Source organism: Pagrus major, chromosome 23 (assembly GCF_040436345.1).
Source record: "Pagrus major chromosome 23, Pma_NU_1.0".
Classification (NCBI taxonomy): Eukaryota; Metazoa; Chordata; class Actinopteri; order Spariformes; family Sparidae; genus Pagrus; species Pagrus major.
The window spans coordinates 3,656,643-3,680,531 of record NC_133237.1 but is presented as its reverse complement, the minus strand read 5'-3'; the positions used below and the strand labels follow the sequence as shown (position 1 = coordinate 3,680,531).

At 41.3% G+C, this 23,889-nt stretch overlaps 1 protein-coding gene across 1 annotated transcript in view; it reads left to right on the top strand.

The window, feature by feature from the left end:
• Positions 1-18,411, top strand: part of hdac5 (histone deacetylase 5) — a 56,450-nt gene extending 38,039 nt beyond the window's left edge. The window contains exons 16-29 of the mRNA XM_073494089.1: positions 6,023-6,134; positions 7,014-7,147; positions 7,608-7,728; positions 9,221-9,270; positions 9,362-9,469; positions 9,572-9,627; positions 9,746-9,833; positions 12,472-12,591; positions 13,809-13,906; positions 14,069-14,187; positions 14,310-14,443; positions 16,251-16,332; positions 16,435-16,612; positions 16,973-18,411. Coding sequence (XP_073350190.1) covers positions 6,023-6,134; positions 7,014-7,147; positions 7,608-7,728; positions 9,221-9,270; positions 9,362-9,469; positions 9,572-9,627; positions 9,746-9,833; positions 12,472-12,591; positions 13,809-13,906; positions 14,069-14,187; positions 14,310-14,443; positions 16,251-16,332; positions 16,435-16,612; positions 16,973-17,012 — 1,440 coding nt within the window. The 3' untranslated portion in view covers positions 17,013-18,411. The remainder of the gene's footprint in view (positions 1-6,022; positions 6,135-7,013; positions 7,148-7,607; positions 7,729-9,220; positions 9,271-9,361; positions 9,470-9,571; positions 9,628-9,745; positions 9,834-12,471; positions 12,592-13,808; positions 13,907-14,068; positions 14,188-14,309; positions 14,444-16,250; positions 16,333-16,434; positions 16,613-16,972) is intronic.
• The last annotated feature ends 5,478 nt before the right edge of the window (positions 18,412-23,889 follow it).

Here is a 23,889-nt window from a genome sequence, read left to right as displayed (position 1 = left end):
CCGGGGAACAAACTCAGGCTTGATCACCTTCCGCTGGTCATTGTTCCTTGATACAAATGTGGCTTATGGTGTGCTCACACGGTGGCAAAGCTAACACTTAAAGCGCTACTGCTACATCGCTAAGTTAGCTTTACATCGTTGTTGGTACCATTACTGGTTTAATTGGGAGTGTGGATGAGTGTTTCTCGCTCTACTGCTGCATCCCTAACCTTACAGCATTATATCTGCTGGGTTATTTGGATCTGTTTCTCTGAGTGTTTCTCGCTCTGCTGCTACACCATTAGCCTACTCCATGCTACTAGGGCCTGACCTATGCTGCGGCGTGCTACCTTGATGGCGTCTGCCTGTTAGATTATATTATTTTTGACAGTAATCTCGTCTTGACATCGCTGATCATGCTCTCCGCTCTTGCATGGTCCCTTGCAGTCCAGGCGATGGCCGTGACAGATGTCCATCATGACTTGGTATCTAACACCTCAAACAGGCTCTGACGGATAGTGCTCGCACTAATTGCAGCTGCCTGCCATTGATAGAGAGGGCCGCGAGATTGGCCAGTTTTGACAGTAGCATTACTGAGGCTGATTTACCTCCTTCAAGGATGCCTGCATTTGCCCCCCCCTTTGGGTTCTAAGCACCACAGGCATGATGACGCTTCCAACTGTAAGAAAAACGAAAATGTGTGATAAACCTCAGTTTGCCCAGATCTCAATTTCTTCTAAATTTACAGCCCGGCAGTCATCCTGCTACCATTGTCACTACAGTATCAGAGCCGCCACTCCAGGCTGTGGATAAGGGTGAGACCATGGCATCTTTACCTTCTGTTGTTAGCCAACATGATGAGGATGCACTATCTATTGCGCCTTCAGGGAAACTTTTTTTACTGATAAGGGACCAGTAGGACTGGTTGAATTGGAGGGAGAGTCCCACTGAGGGGAACTCACTGACAGGCTCTCACAGGTCAGAAGCAGTGTCCTTAAAGGCTGGCCTTTTCACAGTAGATCAAGCCATTCAGTTGGCCATATAGCGGCTGCCCCTGTAGAGGCTGCTCCCTCTTGCGCCCTTTCTAAGCACACTCCATAACCATCTGCCTTCAGAGTTCCACCGTCAGCACTGTACATTGGCGAACTTCAGAGGTGCTGGTCAGATACAAAGGCATTCTCCCACCTGCCGAGCAACTGCAGGGCTTTGGCTGCTATGAGGGATGCTGCCCAATACGGAGAGGCACCAAAGCGGGATAGTTAGGGTTTCAGACCGATGCCTTCGTTTTCTGCCTTCGTCAACCCTGCCTGTTGTGGTTCTTGCTGTTGGAACCGACCAGTCCATTGGGACAGGATGCACTAAAGCTCACTACTGAGTTCCTGTGAGCAGGCTGTGGTCCAGACCCTACTTAATGACTGTTGTCCTAGGGTCTTTATATTCCCACTGTTTAAGCCCCTTAAATGGGCTGACATTAGACGGCTGTCTGGTAAGTGAGTAACGGAGGCTCTGTGAGTACAGACTCCGCATGACTTTGTTGGTATGAGTCATCCAGGCATTACATACCGTCTCTGATGGTCTGGAAGAATGAAATGGAATGAGAGATACAACTGTAACTGAGGTTGTATGAATTCTGGATGACTGCCGGAGGTCATTGTCACTCACATTGCTTGCGTCACCCAGGTCACACGTGACTTTGTTGGTATTATGTCTCGACCTCCTGTGCATGCACACAATGCACATACAGGTATTACATACCGTCTCTGGCAGTCATCCATTACCATCCACTTTAAAATCAGTTGAAATTAGCACTTTTTAGAAAATGATGGATGTGATCTACGATGGAGCTCATCTGATAGAGATAGGCAGGCACGTCAGACAAAAAAGCTGGGGAAGCACTGCTCTAAGATCTTAGGTCAGCCTTAAATTCTGGACATTTTGGTTACGCAGCATCATCCCACAGAAGGATGAATCACACGGATGCATCATCAGCCGACCTACTGCTGCTTTCTGTCTCACTGAGTTTCTTACAGTTGTTGCTGTGTGTTATAGCTGTGTGACTCATCACTGATAACTGTTGGTCTGTTACTTCAGTCCTAACCTCAGATGGCTTCAGGTGTTTATCACCCTCGCACAATTGTTTTTATACATAGAAATTCCTGATCTGCAGTGCGTTTGCAGACCACAACTGAGTATTCTTTTCTTGTGTGCTGCTTCTTTAGAGAAACAACACTTTGTTGTTTGGGGAGCTCATTACATAACATGCCTGTTATGTTCTCTTAAAGAAAAGTACGTAGTTTAGATTACTAAAATTCCACTGAAGTGTGTGTTCACGTCAAAGAGAAGACCAAGTGTGCTTGAATAACTAGCTCATGTGCTGTCCATGGCTTAACACTGTGGTTTTTGACCAGATGGTAGCCTGCATGCTGTTTGAATAGATGTGTGTAAGTGAGGTTTCAGTATACAGACCTCATTTTTGATCCAACCAAAAGCTTACTCTAACTGGAGTTAACAACACAAGACAAAATATTCATTTTAATGTACAGTATATCAATCCTCTTACATTGAGGAGAGCTCTTTTGCTAGTGGAGAACTTATGTTCTGCTCCTCATAAACCTCTTTCCTATTCAATCCTCTTCTAGCCATTTTTATCTGGTGATCCTACAGGTGGATCATTGCACATTTCCATTTTACGCACCCTGCTACCCACTGTCAGTGTGGCAGAATATCTTTGAACCCTAGCTAACATTATTTGTTGCCAGTTCAGTAAAGACTAGGTGCAAACACAAGACACATTCACATGACATTGCGGCTCATAGTTTTGGTTTAACAGACCACAATTTTTACTGTTTTGGTTCAGTCTCACCATTGTCATCAACCTCATTATCAGCAGCAGCAGGAGGGTGTTTTCACTGTACACTACTGAACACTACCTACTTGGCACCAAACAGCAGGTAGACAAAGTGAGCAACTAGCTTGTGAATATAGTGGAGCATTAAAGAGGCAGAATTTTCCCCGAGGGAGTTCTGAAGACCCAGCCAGAGCCAGAAATAGAATGAATATTGGACTAAGCCATAAACACAGCTCCAAATGAATGCTAGTGTTGCTCTGTTTCTGCTGGATGTGTAGTAAAAAAATTGGCCTCTATGATGTAGTAGATGCGTGGTTGCAGTCACCTGGTCATTCACAGTGTGTTAAAATGCAACATTTAACAGAAAACGTAAGGAAACCACAGGCAGCCTTTGTTGATCCTAGCTGCTGTTGTCTTGGTGTGTCAGGACTCTTAAAGGGGAGCTCCACCGACTGAAGTCTGTTTCCAGGTCTTGGGTTGTAGTACTGCATGTGTGAGGAAAAAAAGTGTATGGCCCAAGAACCAAGTGTGTGTCTCAAGAAGGAGCTGTGTCAAGTCGGACTCAAGTGATGTAACCTGAGTCAGCATTGGTTGGAGCGAGGGATGTTAATTATTAATCGCTGTTAAAAATGTAACCCATTAAAAATGTTTCAACTGAAAATTAGAGATTAACTTGCTTATGTAATATATCTAAATAAAATACAAAATACTGACATGAGAAAATGTAGTTTATTAAAAAAGACTCTTGTAAACCTTATATCATTTTTTTTTAAAAAGACAAACAGTGAATGTAGTGACCAAAAGAAAGAGATCGTGGATACAAGTGGCTGAAATGAGTTTCCCTGGTGGAGTGGCTAGGCTCAGCCATAGGTTGAACATACACGGGGAGCTCGGAGTAGAGCTGATGCTCCTTTGCATTGAAAGAAGCCAGCTGAGGTGGTTCAGGCAATTGATTAGGATTCCTCCTGGGCATCTCCCTTTGGAGGTGTTCTGAGCACGAGACCCTGGGGCAGAGCCAGAACCCGCTGGAGGGATTATATATCTCATCTGGCCTGGCAATGCCTCAGGAGTCCCCAAAGTGTTGCCAGGAAGGACATCTGGAATACACTACTGTGCCTGCTGCCACCGTGACCTGACCCCAGATAAGCAGAAAAACAATGGATGGATGGAAAAAAAGACATTCAATACAAACTGATGTTAATACATTTAAGCTAGTAGCCTCAATGTGAATTGAATTTTGTTGAGCCAGTTGTTGAATAGTGACAGACAGGAGCTGCAATTCAAGAAATAGTCTTTAGTTTATCATTTAAATAAACTATTGTAGCCAACACTGATTTTACATTAAATATAGATCATATTAGGTTAAAACAGCTTTCTAATAGAAAACATCCATAATTAATATGTTACTAATGATTAATTATTAATCGCTAATCGATTGATGAGGCAGCCGACTATAAATTATATAAATTGCTTAAAATGTTCAGTCCTAGTTAGGGCTAGAGACTACAAGTTTGAAAATGAAAACATCTGGGTGAAGTGTGGAGTTAAAAAGGACATAACACACCTGAATCTGTATAGTCAAGCGAATTTAGCCAAGTTGCATTGTGGGTAATAAAGGCATTAAGGAAAAAGAATGAATGGGACAAAAAAGATGACTATATCTGCTCATCGGTTTTGATCCTCTTTAAACAATTGCACTTCATGAGAACAACAGTGTTACAGGAGTGCATTGTTAAATCGATGGAGTAGCCTTTTAAAGATGTGCAGGACTGGTCACACAATTTCTTCCTACCTAACCTTCACACCTCATTGTTACTTTTTTCCGTGTTCTCTTTTCTTTTGCGTCATAACACTTCTGACTCAGGCAGCATCATGTCCTAAAAAAGTCATACTGCAATTATTTTGACAGATACTATGATTGCAATATGATTCATGATTGGTGGGAATCATCATTTTTGCAACACAATTTTTATTTTCAGTGAAAAATCTATTAAAATCATGTTGGTGTGAGATTAGTTGCCAATCTGTTTTTCTTTCACCTGGAGAACAAGATTTGTGGGCCAGGACATCTTTGCAGCTCTACAGTACTTCATTATAATACTGTTTTTTTCACAAATTGACCTTAATATTGCAGTTGACCATATTGAGATTTCAATCATTTTCCAATTAATCGTGCAGCCCTACCTCTGACCCATGTCCACTGTGGGTGGTGATTGTGCCTGAAGGAGGCAGTTTGTATTTGAGGAGAGGGCTGAATGGATCAATCCAAAATGTAGAGCAGAATGAGTCATCAGGTGAAAGCTTTGACATTTTACAGAAACAGAAAAGTGTGGAATTTGAAAATAAAATTGCACAACACTTTGTCATATATATGTATATATACAGTATATACTGGACAAAGACAATCTCTTTTTACCAGACCCAGCATGGAGACATGAGAGCCGATGGGTGTCCAGTCAAATTTGAGCAGAAAGACTGGCACACACACACGTACTCACAAACACACACAATTGTTGACGGAGATGTGACATCACCAGCTGGTGACTCAACCACTGGACTCATCGCTATGTGTTGCTGTATGTCTATATCTTCAAGTGTGTGTGTGTGTGTGTGTGTGTGTGTGTGTTTTAGTGTCCACCCACACATGATGAGTCACCCAGTTCGCAGCAGGGAGCACAGCAACACCCCCTATATATAGACGCTACAGAGTGTGTGTGTGTGTGTGTGTGTGTGTGTGTGTTTGTGTGTGTGTGTGTGTGTGTGTGTGTGTGTGTGTGTGTGTGTGTGTGTGTGTGTGTGTGTGTGTGTGTGTGTGTGTGTGTGTGTGCAGTGCACACACACACATTCACAAACACTGTGTGGAGGTTGGTGATCAAGGAAATTTCAAGTGTCATGAAAACTAAACACAGGTGTGACAGTTGTCATCATAAAAAGTATATTGTTTTTATCAATCAAACATCAGTCTGTCAGATCAGTCAATATGTTGTCAATCATATTTCATAGCATGTTTTCATACACTGACTTTTACTAATTTCAGTGTGTGTGTAATGACAGGCAAAGTGACAGGAGGGGGCTGGTGTCAAGCCTTCTGTCAGGTTTTATATGTGCACACTTGTCCTCCATCATTACAGTGAATGGACTGATCTCTGATTCACCCCTAAATTATAACTTTCTCTCTCTCCCCCTTCCCATCAGGCCTTGCAGCAGCTGGGTGTGTTCCAGTCCCCGTTGCCCCACAGACCCCTGGGAAGAGCGCAGTCCTCGCCCGCAACCTCTGTCAATCCCATCAAACACCTCTTCACCACCGGTCAGCTTTTGTGTAGTTCTTTTTTTTTTTTCTTTTTTTTTTAATTTAGCAAGCTCAGAAATGTAATAAATCACATAAGTGTGTTATAGTAGCAGAATATAGTAGTTGATCTATGGTTGCAACAGCTGAATGAGAACATGACACTTGACATTATGATAACCATCTCAGAAAACATCATCGTGTCATGGTGTTACACATTTATTTTTGTGATCAGCTACAATGACCCTTAAAAGAATGAAAACAGAAGGTTTTTTGGTTGAACAGCCAAGTTTTATTATAATTTTGCAAAATATCATGTCCTGACAGACATGATATTTGAAACTTTGATATAACTTGAAACTTGATATAAACCTGAAATATGTATATACAATAACAATAATATGGTAGCCAGGGATGAGCAAATGTACATGGTATGATAACTATCCAGGCTATACCTTGACAACGTACTGCTGCAACCCTAATTCAGAAAAATGAGTGTGTGCTGCCTTGTTTCAGACTACAAGTGGGTATTGAAAAGCTACTCTGTCAGCTATGGATGTAAAGCTACACATGCAATCAAAATATGAAAACGTGTGTGTTCAGCTGTGATAGGTAGCCCGCCTGTATGGTTCAGAGAGTCTCTGTCCATAAATATTTAATCCTTTCTATATTTTAACACAATGTGCCCTGCATACTTATATAAATAGTGAAGAACTAAAGTAAAGGAAGTCTTGTGGTAAATTCAATGTTCTGCATGTTACACATACATCACTTGTAGCTACTGACATCTTGTGGTGCTGATTTGCTACTACAGAATAAATTGTGGAGGAACATTAACACATGTTTGTTGTAGGTAATTTTTTTTATATCTGTATGTTCTCTCTCTCTCTCTCTCTCCAGGGCTCGTATATGACAGTCTGATGTTGAAGCATCAGTGTGTGTGTGGCAATGCTCACATCCACCCAGAGCATGCCGGGAGAGTGCAAAGCATCTGGTCCAGACTGCAGGAGACGGGCCTGCTGGGCCGCTGCGAGGTACACACACACACACACACACACACACACACACACACACACACACACACACACACACAAACATATACACACACATTATGCAAATAGGACATTTATCCTCAGAGAGAGCCACGCCCACAATGATGTAATGTCATGGCTGGTGCACACACTGCAGGCTATCCCAGCATGCACTGCGAATACACTGACAACATTCACCAGATAAAGTGAGTGAAGCTTTCTTGTCAGATAGCACCAGTAATCATCATTTATTGTACATATCTTTTTCCATCACACGCTCTGTATCTGCACACCAAACTTCCATTTTCCAACTCATCTACAATATAAAAGCTTTTTTTTCACACAATAGCTACTTGAGTCTAGCAGTTGCCAAATATCCATTCTAATATTTCTTCCTTATGTGCGAATTTAAAATGTGCAAACTCCTTACTCCGTCTCCCTCTACATCTGTGTGTGTGAGCAGAGGATCCGTGGGCGTAAAGCGTCTCTGGATGAGATCCAGTCTGTCCATTCAGAGTTTCACACTCTGCTGTATGGAACCAGTCCGCTGAATCGACACAAACTGGACCACAAGAAGCTACTGGGTACCAATCTCTCTGTCTGTCTGTCTGTCTGTTCGTCTGTTTGTCTGTCCTCTCACATCTGCAGCTAAGGCTGTCAAATCTGATGCTATCGAATTGTAGAAGCATAATGCAGACTAAAAACTACAAGTGTTCTGTAATAACCAGCAGTAGAGAGGTACAAGATCCTCAACATCAGTGATGTTGAAACGTACGCATTAATATCTGAAAGGACACAGTGAGGTCACTGTCCATGCCTCCATGTTTTATCCCTGATAATGCTACACTTCGAATAACAAATCCATATTGAAATAATTGTAAAAGTAACCTTGCCATCAAAAATCTGCTGGTCACCTTTTCCAACCATCTGCGCACTGTGTGCATATCTCAGTCATCGTGACATGATACTTTCAGCTGCAACAAGACCGATCCTCGACACACAGGTTCCAACTATCAAAGCTATAAACTTGGTATTGGTGAATAAACTAACTGGGCCACTGTCAAGAATAATCAGATCTGATCGATTCTGTATTCTCTCATGACGATGATGCTTTACCATTCTGGAGATGTGCTTGAAACTGTAGAAATAAACCACTATTTTTGTGTATCAGGGTGATATGGTAGGGCTGTATACCCGACTCAGGATTTTGTTGTGCCAGATGTGCTGGATGTGCCAGTGTTCTCAAACAAGGGTTTAGTCAGAAATCACATATTTTATTGCAGACCCACTGAATTACCCTAGTACCCACTCAAAAAACTTGTTAAAGACTAATCATCCCTCTGTGGTTTGAGCACAGTACACTAATAAGCGACATCATAATGCATCATAGCGTGCTGTCGACCCAATCATAATGTTTTTTGACAGTAAACTCCAGGTAGAAAACCCCTGCAACACGTACTAGATAACGTACAATTGAATTGTCTTTCTTCATTATGTTATTTCAAAGTGTGTACATCTAAATCTGAAAATGAAAACAGATATAAACAAGTTTGACAACTTCAGATATCAGATATCTCCACAATGCATATCAACTGCCAGTCATCTACCTGGAAGTGACAGTGGTTGTTCGTGCGATGTCACGTTGATCTAGTCTACTCAGGGCTTTTGAAATGGCCTTCTACACACATGGTGGACACAGCCTTAGTTGCCGGTGAACATAGATTTGTTTAAGAAGAATAATTTTCCATGCTTTGCAATGTTAAATAAGCAGAACTTAGGGTATGTATTCCTGCAAGAAAGCAGTCACGTTGTTACTGCAGTCAAACAGTATCTCCAGCTCAGACAGGTTGATGCCGCCGACATTAGTGAATCCTTTATTACATTTGGGGACTGGTTGATGACTACTAAAATGCAGAAGTGGTGAATATACAGTAGTTGTGATAAACATATACAGTAAATAAAATTGAAAACCTTTAGAACATAAGCACTCAGCATTGTTTAATCCTCAGGCAAAAAAATATTCATTCCATTATACAAAACAAAACAATTAACCTCTGCTCTGATTGGTTGTTACAGGTCCAATCAGCCAGAAGATGTATGCTGTCCTTCCCTGTGGAGGAATAGGGGTGAGGCTCTTTCTCTACTCGCCTGCATGTCCATCTCTGTTCATCTGTCGGTCTGTGTATCAGTGTTTAAGCTCTGTGCTGCCCCCTGCAGGTGGACAGCGACACTGTGTGGAATGAGATGCACTCGTCAGCGGCGGTCCGCATGGCGGTTGGCTCAGTCATCGAGCTGGCCTTCAGAGTGGCGGCTGGGGAGCTGAAGGTAACAATTGCAGAAATACCACATGTACACAGTTCTGTGAACAAATAAACTAAGAACACTCTGTCTGACCCGTCTGACCCACTGTGTGTGTTTCTGTTCTAGAACGGCTTCGCAGTGGTGCGTCCACCAGGTCACCATGCTGAGGAGTCCACTGCCATGTTCGTACACCACAAGATCAATGTTACACCACTGCATGTTTCAATACGTCACACTTTGGTCACAACTAACCACTTTTTCTATGTTCTTGTGCGTGTGTGTGTGTGTGTGTATGAACAGGGGGTTTTGTTTCTTTAATTCAGTAGCCATCACTGCTAAGCTGCTGCAACAGAAACTGGGAGTAGGCAAGATCCTCATTGTGGACTGGGTGAGTAACACACAGACACACAAAGACACACACATGATCTGTGAGCGTTGTCACCCGTCGTAGGGAAAAAGTTAACATACTTGTTTACATCTTTTAAAGCTTAAAAGTGTTAATTATGCATTAAAAAATGTAAGTGTTTTAATTTGATTTTAACTTTGTTGGCAGTATATAGTCATGCCAAAAGACTCAATTCTAAAGACTAAATAGGATTTTTGGATAGTTCAGCGGTAAAGACATGAGCTGGAACCCTAGTCCGATGCCGATTTGACTTTGCTGCCACCTCCTGATTTAAAAGTACACCACAGTGCATTAAAAATAAACTCCAGACGGCCCAAAACATGTTGATCAGGGTTGCATTTAAGTTACCTCCCTGTTCATGTCTTGAATTAGCATATCTTGAACAACTTAATTCACTCCCTGTAAAAAAAAAGAGTCATGTGCCTCATGCATAACATTGTTCAGAATGAGCTCCCCAAATTTCTGTCCAACTACAATTTAGTGGCTTCAGTCATAACCAGTGGTGGAAATGTCCATGTTTTGCTGTTTTTGCATAAAAAAACTGCCACTAAAGTTACTTAAAATAACAATGATTGCCAAAATCTACTGAATATTTCCCCTCAATTTAATTAATGACTTCAAATACAAATGCAAAACAAAATTTTACACGGTTAAATGTAAAACAAAAGTTAGATATTTGAAGTTCCCCTTGTCTTGATTCCAGTGCCATTTTCATCTTTTCAGTTTGAGCTTTCAATTTCAAAAATGAAATGTACAATGCAAAGGCTGAAACAGAAATACTCAATTTCTGTTTCAGCCTTTGCACTCTAAATTTCATTTTTTACTCTTACTCACTTCACATTTTCAACTTATCTTTTTACATTTTAAATTTGCTTTATAAATGTTATTATTTGTAAGAATTGAGGCCTGATAATTCCTCAACGTGTAATAAAATAGTAGTCTCTTAATTGTATCTCCTAATTTTAAATTATGTATTTAATTATGTAAAGTATATAACACACCAGAGAAACGAGATTCTCCCTCATTACCACTGCTGATCTATCTATCTATCTATCTATCTATCTATCTATCTATCTATCTATCTATCTATCTATCTATCTATCTATCTATCTTGCTGCAGCTGTTGTGTCTTTTTTTTGTGCTAAACTTTTTTCTACTTTTCATATTTACATCATCATCAGGCTAAACCCTTCAAAACGCAGTGATTTAGAAAAATTAGTTGGTGTGCATCACGAAGTGTAATTCACAGACCAGCTGATTCATTCTGCCACCCACACTGCCTGTTCATTTTGTGAAAGAAAAAAACACCCAGCTGGCTCATTGGTCCACTGGCCCATGGGCACCAGCCCATTTGGCTCAGCTTAACATCTGTGCAGGTCACAGAGAAAAGTTAGCATGACTCACTGCACACAGAGAGTCCAGCTGCCTTAGTGCCACTAGAAGGTGCAAATATCTTTCCAGTTACACCCTTTAGACTTAATATGGATATATGTTAAAAGCCTTTAGTCTGTATGAAGACTATAGGCCACATGGGGTAGATTTTCATCAGCATGGTGGTTGTTAAAAGGTGTATTCACCACCAGCAATGCAAATTTTCACCTTACATTGCTTGCACAAGTTCACCTCATTACCAGAGTGTATTCGTTCCAAAAAGCAAGATTACTGTACATAAGACGTAAACTAGTGAGCAACAGCATGCACAGAGAGTGTGGTCCTATTTTAACCCCAAAGGTAAAAAGACAGGAGGGACAGGTTATAAAATGTGTCATCCTGATCAATAACTGGTGGGATGAGAGGGTGAAACAGTCCTTAATGAGAAAAACATTAGTGACATTACCTGCAGCGATCCTCCAGCAGCAGAAACAATATGTGTATCTCTACATTAACATGCGCATTTGCGCACGAGGACCAGCTGATAAACTTCATTGATTATTTAAATTTCCTGACTCATTTCCTTTGGAGAGTTTATAACTACAGCTCTTTGTTTTGCCGATTAAATGTGCCACAGTATTTTATTACAGTGACATGACTGCATTCATGGAAATGTTTAAAATAACTGAAAGCATCATAAAATCAGAGTGTATGAACGGTGTGAACCTGCCTGTGTGGGTGCATCTAACGCGCTCTTTGAAAACCAGGAAACGGTTTCTGCTGCCTCACGATAGCAATCCGCCATCATCATCAGTAAGATATGACCGTAAGATAGAGCCATGAGTGTTTATTCCTCCAGAGGGTCTGGCTCTGCCCCCGACTCTCTCCTCCAGAGCTGGCTGGCTCTGAGCAGAGGCTTTTACCCCCGCTCTGCCCAGCCCTCCCTGCACCTGCGCAAATATGTTTTGTTTTGTTTCGATTGTGAGGCCTCTAGTGGCAGAAGTTACACATGTGCATTTCATTTCTCCTTTCAGTAGAATATTTGGCTGCACAGCATAAGTCTGTGGGGACTGAGCCAACAGCAGGAAGGCATTAAAAGAAATCAAAACGATTTACAACAAAGCAGTTAGATTCCTTCACTTGTCTGTCTTGTTTGGATAAAATGTTGTAGATAGTGTGTTCATAGTGTCTGTATCATACCATCACATCACGACCTTCCCTCTGATGCCATCGTGACCTGTCACTGCAGGACATTCACCATGGCAACGGCACCCAGCAGGCCTTCTACAGTGACCCCAACGTCCTCTACATCTCCCTGCATCGCTACGACGATGGAAACTTCTTTCCTGGCAGTGGAGCTCCTGAGGAGGTACACACACACACACACACACACACACACACATACACATACACACGATGTAGAGGTGAGAATTCAGGAAATAGTTGTCAACCTGAGACGTGACAAATACAGTTCCTTCCTCATAAAACATCAGTAAAGCCAAGTTTTAAAAAATGTAATTTTAACCGATGTCTTTTTGGCACATTTGGCTACATTTCTTGCTGTGTTGCGCCACCAGCTGTCGATCAGAGGAATATTAAAAGAGTCTGTTTCTCTAACAGCAAGCAACAATTACTAATATCATTAGCATAAGAATTACAAACATGGACAGAATCTCTGGTGTGGGTTCAATTTGTCAATTTGAAAGGTATTTTTGCAACTTTAGAAAGTAGCAGTTTGTCATAAAATTAATGAAAAATAAGACTGAGGTACTACTTAATTAGAAAAACTAGGTTTTAAAATATTCATGAAAAAGAGATATCCCACTAAAATACAATAAAAACTGGTGTGTCTCATCCAGACACTATAGGAAGATATTTCTGCATTGATTTTGAGTCAATGGGTCAAATGACCTGGAAGCTATTGAAAAAATTGGCCGATGTTTTCATGAAAATATAAATATTCATGTACAGAATAAATTCCACTAAAATCCAATAAAAACAGGTGTACCCAAGAGTCGCATAAGTAACTTGTAGAGCAGAACTGACTTACTCTGCTTTCACTTAACTGTAGCTGTCAGTATGGCCAGGCTTGTTGTGATTTTCACCTTTTTTGATACTTTTTCTTTGCCGAGGTGACGATGTTTATCGAGCTAGACAATGTCGTCCACTGAGCAGAATTAAATGATATGTTACTGTCTTTATGACAAACTGTGACTTTTTTTTCTTTTAAAATGTCAAACATCATATTTGTAATTCATAACACAATTCAAATGGGATCAAAAAAATGATTTGTGTGTCACTACTGTACTGACCGACTAGTGTATTTTGTATATAGTGTGTTTTTTTCTGAAATAAAGTCCCATGGCACTCCCTGGAAGGGGAGGGACTTCATTTCATTTCATCATTTCATTTCATATTTGCTTGACGTTTTGGAGCTGATATGGCCACATAGTGTGCCCTGTACTGACCAGTTGCCTTTAAACCATTAAACAGCCAGTGGAACCAAAGCCCCAGTGATTTATTGGTTATTGAATCTAAAAATAGGATGCACAATAATAACAAATCTCTGTCCCTCTCTCTCTGCAGGTGGGATCAGCTGCAGGTGTTGGTTTTAATGTGAACATAGCGTGGACCGGAGGAGTAGAGCCACCTATGGGTGACGTGGAGTACCTGACTGCCTTTAGGTAAGTATACTTATTACTGGATCCTCCTTTTTGAAAATATAAAAAGTATAACAGTATACTTTAGTATATAACTGCAGTATATAACAGTGACAGAGGTACACCAAGGCTTAAAGAAAACAACATGGTGTAAAATGGTGTGTGTTTGTGTGTGTGCGTGTGTAGGAGTGTGGTGATGCCCATCGCCCAGCAGTTCAGTCCAGATGTGGTCCTGGTGTCGGCAGGCTTCGACGCAGTGGAGGGTCACCAGTCGCCTCTGGGAGGATACAACGTCTCAGCAAAGTGTGAGTACTGCACTTGTTACCATGGTGACCCGACCCAGTACAGCTTTTGAACCCTATCTAGCTGACATAATGGACGAATGGTTTCAATGAGCGTTTCCTGAGTGTGATTGGTGTGTTGGCAGGTTTCGGGCAGCTAACACAGCTGCTGATGGGTCTGGCGGGTGGGCGTGTTGTTATGGCACTGGAGGGCGGTCATGACCTGACCGCCATCTGTGACGCATCAGAGGCCTGTGTGTCTGCACTTCTTGGAGACCCGGTGAGAGAAATTCATACTTTTATTTGGGGTTCCTAGTAGAATAGGTTTACATACTTAAATTTTCGAAAGACTGACTATAGCAGGTCTGACTATATCTGAGCCTTTCTTACCCCCAAGTGTGCGTAATTATAGGTTAGCAACTTCTTTTTAAAACACAAAAATGTGAAATTATCCGTAACCTTGTCGGTATCGGCCATGAGAAGCGAGTAATTATCAGTTATCAGTATGGGCTGAAAAAAATCCATATGGTGCATCCCTACTTTCTCTTTCAAGAGTTCGGCAGAAACCGAAGCCTGCTCACTGACAATATCTGTCAACCTGTGGTAGTGACTTTAGGAGCCCTACCACTTTTTGCTTTATTCTGTTTCCACTGTCATAACGTCTGCCTGCTATTGCCAGCAGCAGAGTGGTGTAGTTTGTAGTCCTAAAACCTGGAAATTGGTTGAGATTTTTGCACAGCTGGTTCCCTCGTCTCAAAGTCTATGAGTTTTTTGATTGGTTTTCGGTAAATGCCTAAAATAAGGTCTGTGGTTACCACAGGCTTATGATATTTACACATTTTGTTCTACGCCATAAAATAGGTCATTAAATTTCCCACAATTGAATTACAAAGCACTTACGTGGGCAGTTGCTAACAAGCTGCTTAATGAGACTTCAGAAGTTGTCACGGACATTAAACATCATCACACCGAAGATGGAGACTTTAGTCAAAATCTATTCCAACTCTAACTTTACACCTTGTAGATTTATCAATTTACAGAAAACGTGTACAGTAATTGTGTAGTAAGACGCTTAGTGGTAGTTGCGACTAAGATTAGCTTTTTACTTCTAGCGATTTCATTTATGCTTATAAAATCACAAAAGTGGTGTTCATCTGTGAAGATTCTCTTGCTGAACAAAACATGTAAGTATCATAAACTTGTGTTAGCCACAGAGCATATTTTCGCCAGAATTCAAAAAACCTGACACTACAGCATCCATCGCAGATGTCAGGTCAAAAAGATCTTCAATACAACGTTACTGTAACATAGGGCTGGGCAATATATTGATATTATACCGTTAGCAAGATAACAAGACTGTATAACGTGCAACTAAATCTCCATGTATTAGCACACAGTTTCATGGCCACAGAGCGTCTGTTCTGATATCATACGGTTACATATGTGCACATTCCAACGCGATCTGACAAGTCACCATGACTGTGTGGGGAAACTGCATTGTTGCCACTATAGTGATAAGTGTTTGTCAGACTGCTGTGGAGCCTCTCCAGTGTCCTTTAGCTCTGGTATTTGCTGAAAAGCAGCTGATCACAAGCAGCAGATGTCAACTAACAAACGTGACAAACTGCAACTCGGGTCAGGTCGGGAGTCCATAACAGCTCTTCCTTGTTGTTGAGAAAGTGGAATCACTGGAGATAAAGCACAACATGTTTATATGTATGGATAAACTTGTTGTTGATCGAGAAACAGTTCCAGAAAGTAACTCCCACAAAACCACAAACATATTTTTTGTTGCTTCCAATCATTATGCTAAGCTGGGCTAAACATGTCATGACCAGCTCCATACTTGACACACAGGAGACTGATGTTCACCTTCTCGCGTCACTCTTAAAGGTGACAGTGAGTAAGTGATTTTCTCAAAATGTTGAACCATTACTTTAAACTCAGCAGATCAACACAAACAAATAAGACAGAAGGTCAAGAAGCCAATGGTCATGGTGTTTTAATCCTCACTGAAAGCATTGTGTTTGCTCAATGTATTTTAGTTGATCTCATGCATTTCTATTTACACTCTCTGTCTCTGTCAGTGTGGCTCTGTGTTTCAGTGGCCTCAGGAGAAACCATGTCCGAAAGCCTGGGCCTCACTAGAAAGAGTAATAGAGATCCAGCGTAAGAAACACACACACACACACACACACAGCAAATATACTCCGTGATGAGAAGCTTCAAGATGTCTTCAATCCTTGTGTATCTTTGTCTTTTTCCCTTCAGATACACACTGGCCCTGTCTCCAGAGTTTGTCCCAGACAAGCGGCCACTCGCTATTGGATGGCCCTCTGGCGGCCAAGGGCCAATCGGAGGACGAAGCAGAAACAGTCAGCGCCATGGCCTCCCTTAGTGTTGATGTTGAGCAGCCAGCTAGCATTCCTGACAACACGGAAACCAGCAGGTCAGCGGTTCACTGTGGTAGCTTCATACCTGTAGCACCCAATAATATAATAATTTACCAATAATTAAATAAAATTTGCACAGAGAGGGAGAGAGAATTATGATTTTAAAAGTTACTAGTAGATTCCATGGTGTAATGTATACTTAAGTAACAGTTAAATTACAGACTTGAGGTACACCCATCACTGATAACTAACTGTAAAGCAACATCATGTAACTATGATCACAAGTCACGAATACAAGCTAATGCCAAATCTGTTTAGCTACACCACTGTTTAGTATTTGTGTCACAAGGTGTAACATTTTGATTCATTGTGACGTATGCTCTTAAATGTGACGTTTGTTTGTGCACTGTCTGCAGGTCCACTGAGGAGCCGATGGAAGAGGAGCCTGTGTTGTAGGAGGAGCTTAAAGCAAGATCCACACAAAAACTCCACATTCACCTCCTTCTGGCACCCCCGCTTCCTCTTCCTTTTCCTCTTCCTCTGCAGAGTGTGCGTCGGTACACGCACACACAGAGTGGAATGGTGCTGTTGTGGAGTACTCCGATTGGCTGAGGAAAACGGTGTGGAGGCAGAAGAAGGCGGGGCCTGTGAAAAGCACGGAGACATCTCTTTCCTATTGGTTTATCAACCTAAGGAGGAGCAGACGACTTGTTAGCCTCTCCATGGAAACCAGAGGAGGAGAGAGTCAACGAGGAGACACATCTTGTGACCTGTATACTTTACCACCTGTACACAGCACCACTGAATTTTTCCCTTCCTTCGCCGAATCACGCTTCTGTCTTTCTATTTAGTCCTTACTCCTCTGTGTCCACAGGGGGACCATGACTGTGGAAAACCTGAATTTGTCAGACAGCGAGCAGACGACTTGTCTTCTTGTCTGTCAGAGAGACACGCTGAGCGAACATGGGGTTGGCTGTCAGAGGAGGAATAACTTGTTTTAAAATGAGCAGAGAAGGAGGAGGAACTAGGTGCCTTTTTTTAAAAAAACAAACCGTCCAATCAGTAACCACAAAAACACCACCGCCGCAGCACCTCAGCAAAACCAACCAGCCAATCAGGACTGAAGAAACACATCGATGCACACACACACACATATACTGCTGTTGTTTCGGTTCATTTTTGAGTCTTTGTTTCTTCATCTGGATGCCTTAATTTGTTCTTATCTCACTATTTAGCAACCTTGAGAGAGACGGTGAGAGAGAGAGAATCACGACCGTTGATACAAATATATATTCAGAAATGTGTTTAAACTGAGAAGAATTGCATTTGCTTTTCAAATCGTACAATATTCATACCAGGTATTCCCGACAGACTGAAAATAAGCCTCTAAAGCCATCATTACACACTAGATGTCCCCGGTAAAAATCGTTGAATATTAATATTACGTTAATAGTAATATTCAATCTGACTTTTATGGGATCTGGTGAGTGTCTCAGGATCAGGCCTGCTAAGCGTCACTTCAGACCACCCTTCAGCTCCTTTCTCTCTCTTTCTCTCATTGTGGTTGAGAGTCGTTTGACCTGAGCCCCGTCCCTTCTTCTTTAAAGGGGATTGTTGGATTGTGGCACGTTTTTGAAAACACCACAACGACCACCACGTCCCTCTTATTTCTTTTTTATTATTATTATTATTGTAATATTTCCTGTTTGGTGTAAATACTGTCTCCTGTCTTGTTGCCCACGGTTACGTCACAGCAGACTCAGTGTGGTCTCTTTTCTATATCTGTACATACATATATGTATAAAAACACAAAATACTTTCTCTTTTGTATAAAAAAGAAAAACTAATATTCTATATAAATATATATAAATATATATATGTAAACAGTGTTTTATCCAATCAGATTGGATTCATGAATATATACTATTTGGAGATTTGATGTTTTAAAGGTTTGGCTGTTTGACAGAAAGTAAGCACACGGTCTGATGTCATCAGACTGACACCTGTTTGTTTGTTTGTTTGTTTGTTTGTTTGTTTACAGAGGGTGGCTGGATAGTTGTTGTCATAGTAGTTGTTGTTGTTGAAGGTGAACAGCAAGCTCCATTTCCTTTGGCAGGACCAAGCAGGCAGCGCTGCCCTCCACATTCAAACAGCAGCAACTACAGAAAAGGACATGTAAGGTCAAAGGTCACGACTGGGTAAATAGCTTGGTCCAGTGATGATATATTTTTGTAGTCCAACGGGGAGTTGTGCTGCATTTCAGTCAACGTCGGAGGTCAATTTTTCTGGAACGCAGCATTGGCTAGCCCCCTCCGTTGCTCATGTCATTCATTAGCCCCGACTGTCATAATGCATATCAAAGTTGATTCACCAGATCCTGTAACAGGCACATTAAAGTCACTGACAGTGTTTAAGATACAAACTCAACAGATGGTCACTAATCTTCTTATTAATGTATAAGATGAGGAAAAATGTCAGGCATGTTGTAAAGTAACAAGATATATGACCATGACCATAAAATATATATATATGACCATAAAATGTTGCTTACATTAAACTCAATACCAACCATATAAAACAAAGAGGACACAGGAAGTCACAGTGTTTTCAGTGTTGGAGCACAAGAGAGGACAGGAGATGTCAGGGAGCTGAAAGAGTCATGAGTCACTTAAGGCCACTTTCAATTCAACTTCCAAAAATATTTCAGTAGTAGCTGCCATGAACTGTCATTATATTTGCCATGGGAACAAAGTACCTCAGAATCTTGGCCAATTCATCTCATTTGTAGAGTTAAATTTGGCTTAACTCCAGGAATAACAAGCTAGTGTTGGGCAGCAAATCATTTACCACAGTATAATGTTGGCAGTTAACATTTCTAGAAACCACTGATACGTTCACATTTGTAAGTGGTTAGGCTGCATACTGTACTGACATTTCAACAAAATGTGTCATCATGTTTACATTTATACTAAATGTCTGAAGTGGAGTTACAGTCGAGAAGGCTGACAAGCCAGTGACCACTGTTCAAGACTGTGTTTGAGACTTTCAGCAACTGTAAGTGTGAAACCAGGGTTTTAAAATGACCTCTGAACATCTCCAGCCGTGTTTGTGGTGACCAAAACGGGTATTTTGAAGCCAAAACATGATCTTTTCCGAACCCTAACCAAGTGGTTTTAGTGCCTAAAACTAACCAGAGTATAAGCACAGTGTTGTCAGAGGACAGAATTAAAACTGAACCTAAAGAAACAAAAACTTTGCAACAAAAAAAATGAAAGGTTTTAACATATCAGTGGTTTTGCAGAAACATACATTGTCAACATTTAGTCTGGCAGTTGAGCTGAGCAAAACATTTTTTGCATGCAACATGTGTATTGTTTGAAAAAGTGTACAGAAGTAAGTGAATTTGAAGTTTAAAGGAGAATACCTTTCATGATCAGGGTACGTTGGGTCTTTTTGTTAACGTCTTAGTTTGCACCAGACATATCCCCACATTTAAGTTGCAAAGAAGATTACCTACCATCCGATTGGTCCATATTTTCAACATTGTAGAGGTAACATATTTAATGACACTCTCAGCAACCACCATACATACGTAGTACACTCTTCCTGGATCAGGGATAATGGACCATTTGGTGACTAAAATGGCTATTCAGGCCTAGGTCATCTCAGATCTCACAAGTAAGCACTGCTCACACCAGGTGGTGGGATACATCAGTTTAGTCACAAGCTAACAATCGGCTACCTTATGAGAGAATTTGAGGTTATATTGCGCTTGTGCCATTTTGAAAAATCAACTTCTTAAGATTAATACTTATGCTTCACCAACCAAGTAAAAAAAAAAAACTATTTAAAGAAAACTACAGTTCAGGTAATTATATTAGATCTTTTAATTGAAAACTGTAGAGAAACTTTGTGGCTTTAGAAAAGGACTATTCCGACAAATGATGGTACAGATCTCCAACTGCAGTTAAATGTTGAAGACTGTTGAAGACTTTTTTTTTTTTTACATTAGAACTCGTAAAAGCTTTAAAAATGGATGAAAGAGCTGTTTGTTAAACCAAAACTCCATACACACCCATTTCATTGTGGTAAACAGGTAACTACAGTAAGGTTTTCATGTGTTCAAGAGCACGAGGCCACCTCCAACCTCCAAACTTTTCAAAAACGGACTAATCATGTCAGAGGACGGAGATGTAAGCCATACTATTTGCCACCTCCCTGCTCGTTTAAGACGGCCATCGGACACAAAGCTTCAGAACTGGACCATTCTATTATCCACATCTATAGAAACTCAGAGACACTTTGGAGTCACTCAGTAAGCTGACTCTGCCGGACACAATCTTCAACCTCACTCGAGTCCATTTCTCTGGACCCTCTGTGGTGTAGCAAGTGTTGTAGCTCACACTGCTACCTCTGGGGTCCCATCTGTTTAAAGCAATATAACACTAATAGGGAGACAGCAGTGACTGGAACAGAGAGGAAGAGGACAGCAATGTCCAGCTTTAGCATTGCCATGGTATCGCAGCAGATAGTGTCATAGCTTACATCATTTGTGAAGCTTCCTGTAGTGCTCTTTATGTGTATTATCTGTCAGGCGGAATGGACGGAGTATTGATTGATCAACAGATTGGTTTATTGAGCTGTGTTTCCAGGCGGTTCAGTGTAGTCTCTCTGTACCAATGTAAACACTAAGGCTAGTTTGTCCATTAAACCAGTAGTCAGTAACAGCAGCGCCTCTGGTTAGGGAGGTAGAGGGGTGGAGCTGGACAAATTGGTAACTCAACATGTCCAAAACAGATAAAAATTAGCTGTCCAACATGGCAGCTGTTGAAGTCTGAGCTCGACTGGAGTTCATGCAGGCACAAAGGAACAAAACATAGCGCTGTGGTGGGACAAGCAAGCGGCAACAACCACATGTAAGAAGACTGTCAATTAAACAATATCTACCCCACTTTAAAACGCCTTAATTATATTAGCAACTTTTTTTTTTTTTTAATTAACACCAACAAGTCATGAATTCAGATTGTCTGTTGAAGAATCTGGTGTTTCAGCCTTATTTGTTTTTTGTAGTTTTGGATATCATTCCCATAAATAACTAGAACACTCAGTAGAGCGATACCTCCACCAAGGCCCAGCAGTCCCCCTTTTGTGCTCACTCATAGATACCAGCCACTAAAATATACCTGATCAAGATCTGAGAAATTAACGAATTAACGAAAATATTGAAAAATGTCCCACCTCACAATGTTAAAGGAAATGAGAAAAGGTTCCTGGATCTGTCCCTTAATCCAGATCTGCACAAAATGTAATGGGGTCTATTCTGGACCGAGACCCATCCTCCATCCAAGTTTTGTGGAAATCTGTTCAGCAGCTTTTGTGCAATCCTGCCGACAAACCAACCAACCAACAAACCTTGGCGGAGGTGATGAGAACACTGTATTCACCAAGTTAAATGGCAAAGACTAGAAGTTGTTTTTTATTAAAGTTTGATTGGGCAAGAAACGCCAGCAGTCAGACACTAACAAACCACCAGTGTACTTGCCACAGCTGCGCGCCAAGACTTTTCCTGTACAAAGACAATTGATCACGCACGCTCACCTAATATTTAACTGTCAGATTGTGTGGTTTAGATCAGCTGTTCCCAATCCTTTTTTGGGGCTTGATACCTTTTAAAGAGAAGGTATGTCTACTCACAACCTTTCATTGATTGAATTTGGGTGTCTTGAGTCTCAACATGTCTAAAACAATCAGGTATTTCACAATTAAAAGTAAAGATAGTAGAGAAAAATTGGAAACATTTACGGAATACCTTGTTTGGTGGGTCGGGTGTGCAGAACCGAGAAAGTCAATCAGGATCAGAATTTTTAATCAAGCTTCTTCACACCTTTTGTGTGCAAACAACTAGAATGTCTTTGTGGAAAGATTGCTCGTCTTGGTGTCTTTCCATCCTACATTTTTATGCACGTTTTCAATTTGGACATCACAAAACCTCTGTGGACAGAAACGTGGAGTCCAAACATCACCAAAAAGTTTTTGTGCTTGGCTGAGGTGGGAAATGTTGGTGTATTGTTTAAAACAAAATGCAGTGTTGCAGCTAAAGAAACTAAAATAACAGCGGCATAACAACATTTCTAGAAATGTACGCTACATTTGAAAGGAAAATTGACTTTACACTACAGGCTTTTTACCCTGCTTTCAAGCCTTGGTGGGATCAGCTGTAATTACTTTCCCCTTTTGTATCCCTTTGTTCAAACAAATTATCTTTCAACATACCCCGGCCTTTCATTGTGGTGATGACAGCCAAAACTACAAAAACAAGACCATAATTGTAACAAACAGAATTATCTTTTAAGTCAGGTTGGTTGCTGCTTGGTCTTGCGCTGCTGAAAGAGGCCACACACGAGCACAATTTGCAGAATAAACTCTCAAGAGGTTGTTTTCAGTTCAGCACAGTTCTGGTTAGGGTTAGTTCGGAGGAGCCCGTATAGTTGTCGGGTTCTGGTAATGAGTCCTGATGAAAATATGGGGCACCAGCAGAGTTTCTTCAAACATGCATCCTGATACGACAGCCTGACATCCCTCCAGTAGAAGAGAGAGCGGAGGGACAGAGGGGTTGTTTAATCGAATGCTTGACTGATTGATCTGTTATCTGACTGAGGTTTGTGAGAGTTTCAATCAATAGCCCCGACCATGACTGTGAAATCAAAAGAACCAAAAGAGTCAGTTTGTTAGTCATGGGTAAATTAAAACACACCGGGTCCCCCCCCCCCCCCGTTAAATAGTTACAAACAGTCTCCTGCAGGCAATACAATACTTCCAGTGCTGAGTGGTTTGTGTGGTCAGAGTGATGAAACCTCTCCAGTCCAGAGGCTCCACAGCTTTACTGTTGCTACCACCCACACACACACACACACACACTAAGGCGAAACGCACACTTTCAAACTCAGACACACACAGACTATTTTGCTACATGAGTTAATACTGTATATTTCTTGATATGTTTGATACTGTGGTGTACATGTAGTGTCCTGCTATGATGCGGTGTGGGGGGGCGGGGGGCGGGGTATCTTTGGACTTTTGGGTGGGACGGAGGAGGTTCAGTATCGTTGCGACTGTCACCTCCTCTCTCTCTCTTTTACCTCTTTGTGTTTTTGTGGGGGGAGACGTTCTCTCTGTTATTCTCTCTCTCGTCTGGCTCGTGACTGAAAAATTGGAAAAAAGCGCAGATTTGTTGGAACTGATCACAAGCACATTCCTGACTCTTCTCCGTCTGTGCTGTCGTTTGAATCCAGATTCTTTCTTGTTGCGACAATTCGACATGTGTCTAGTTCTT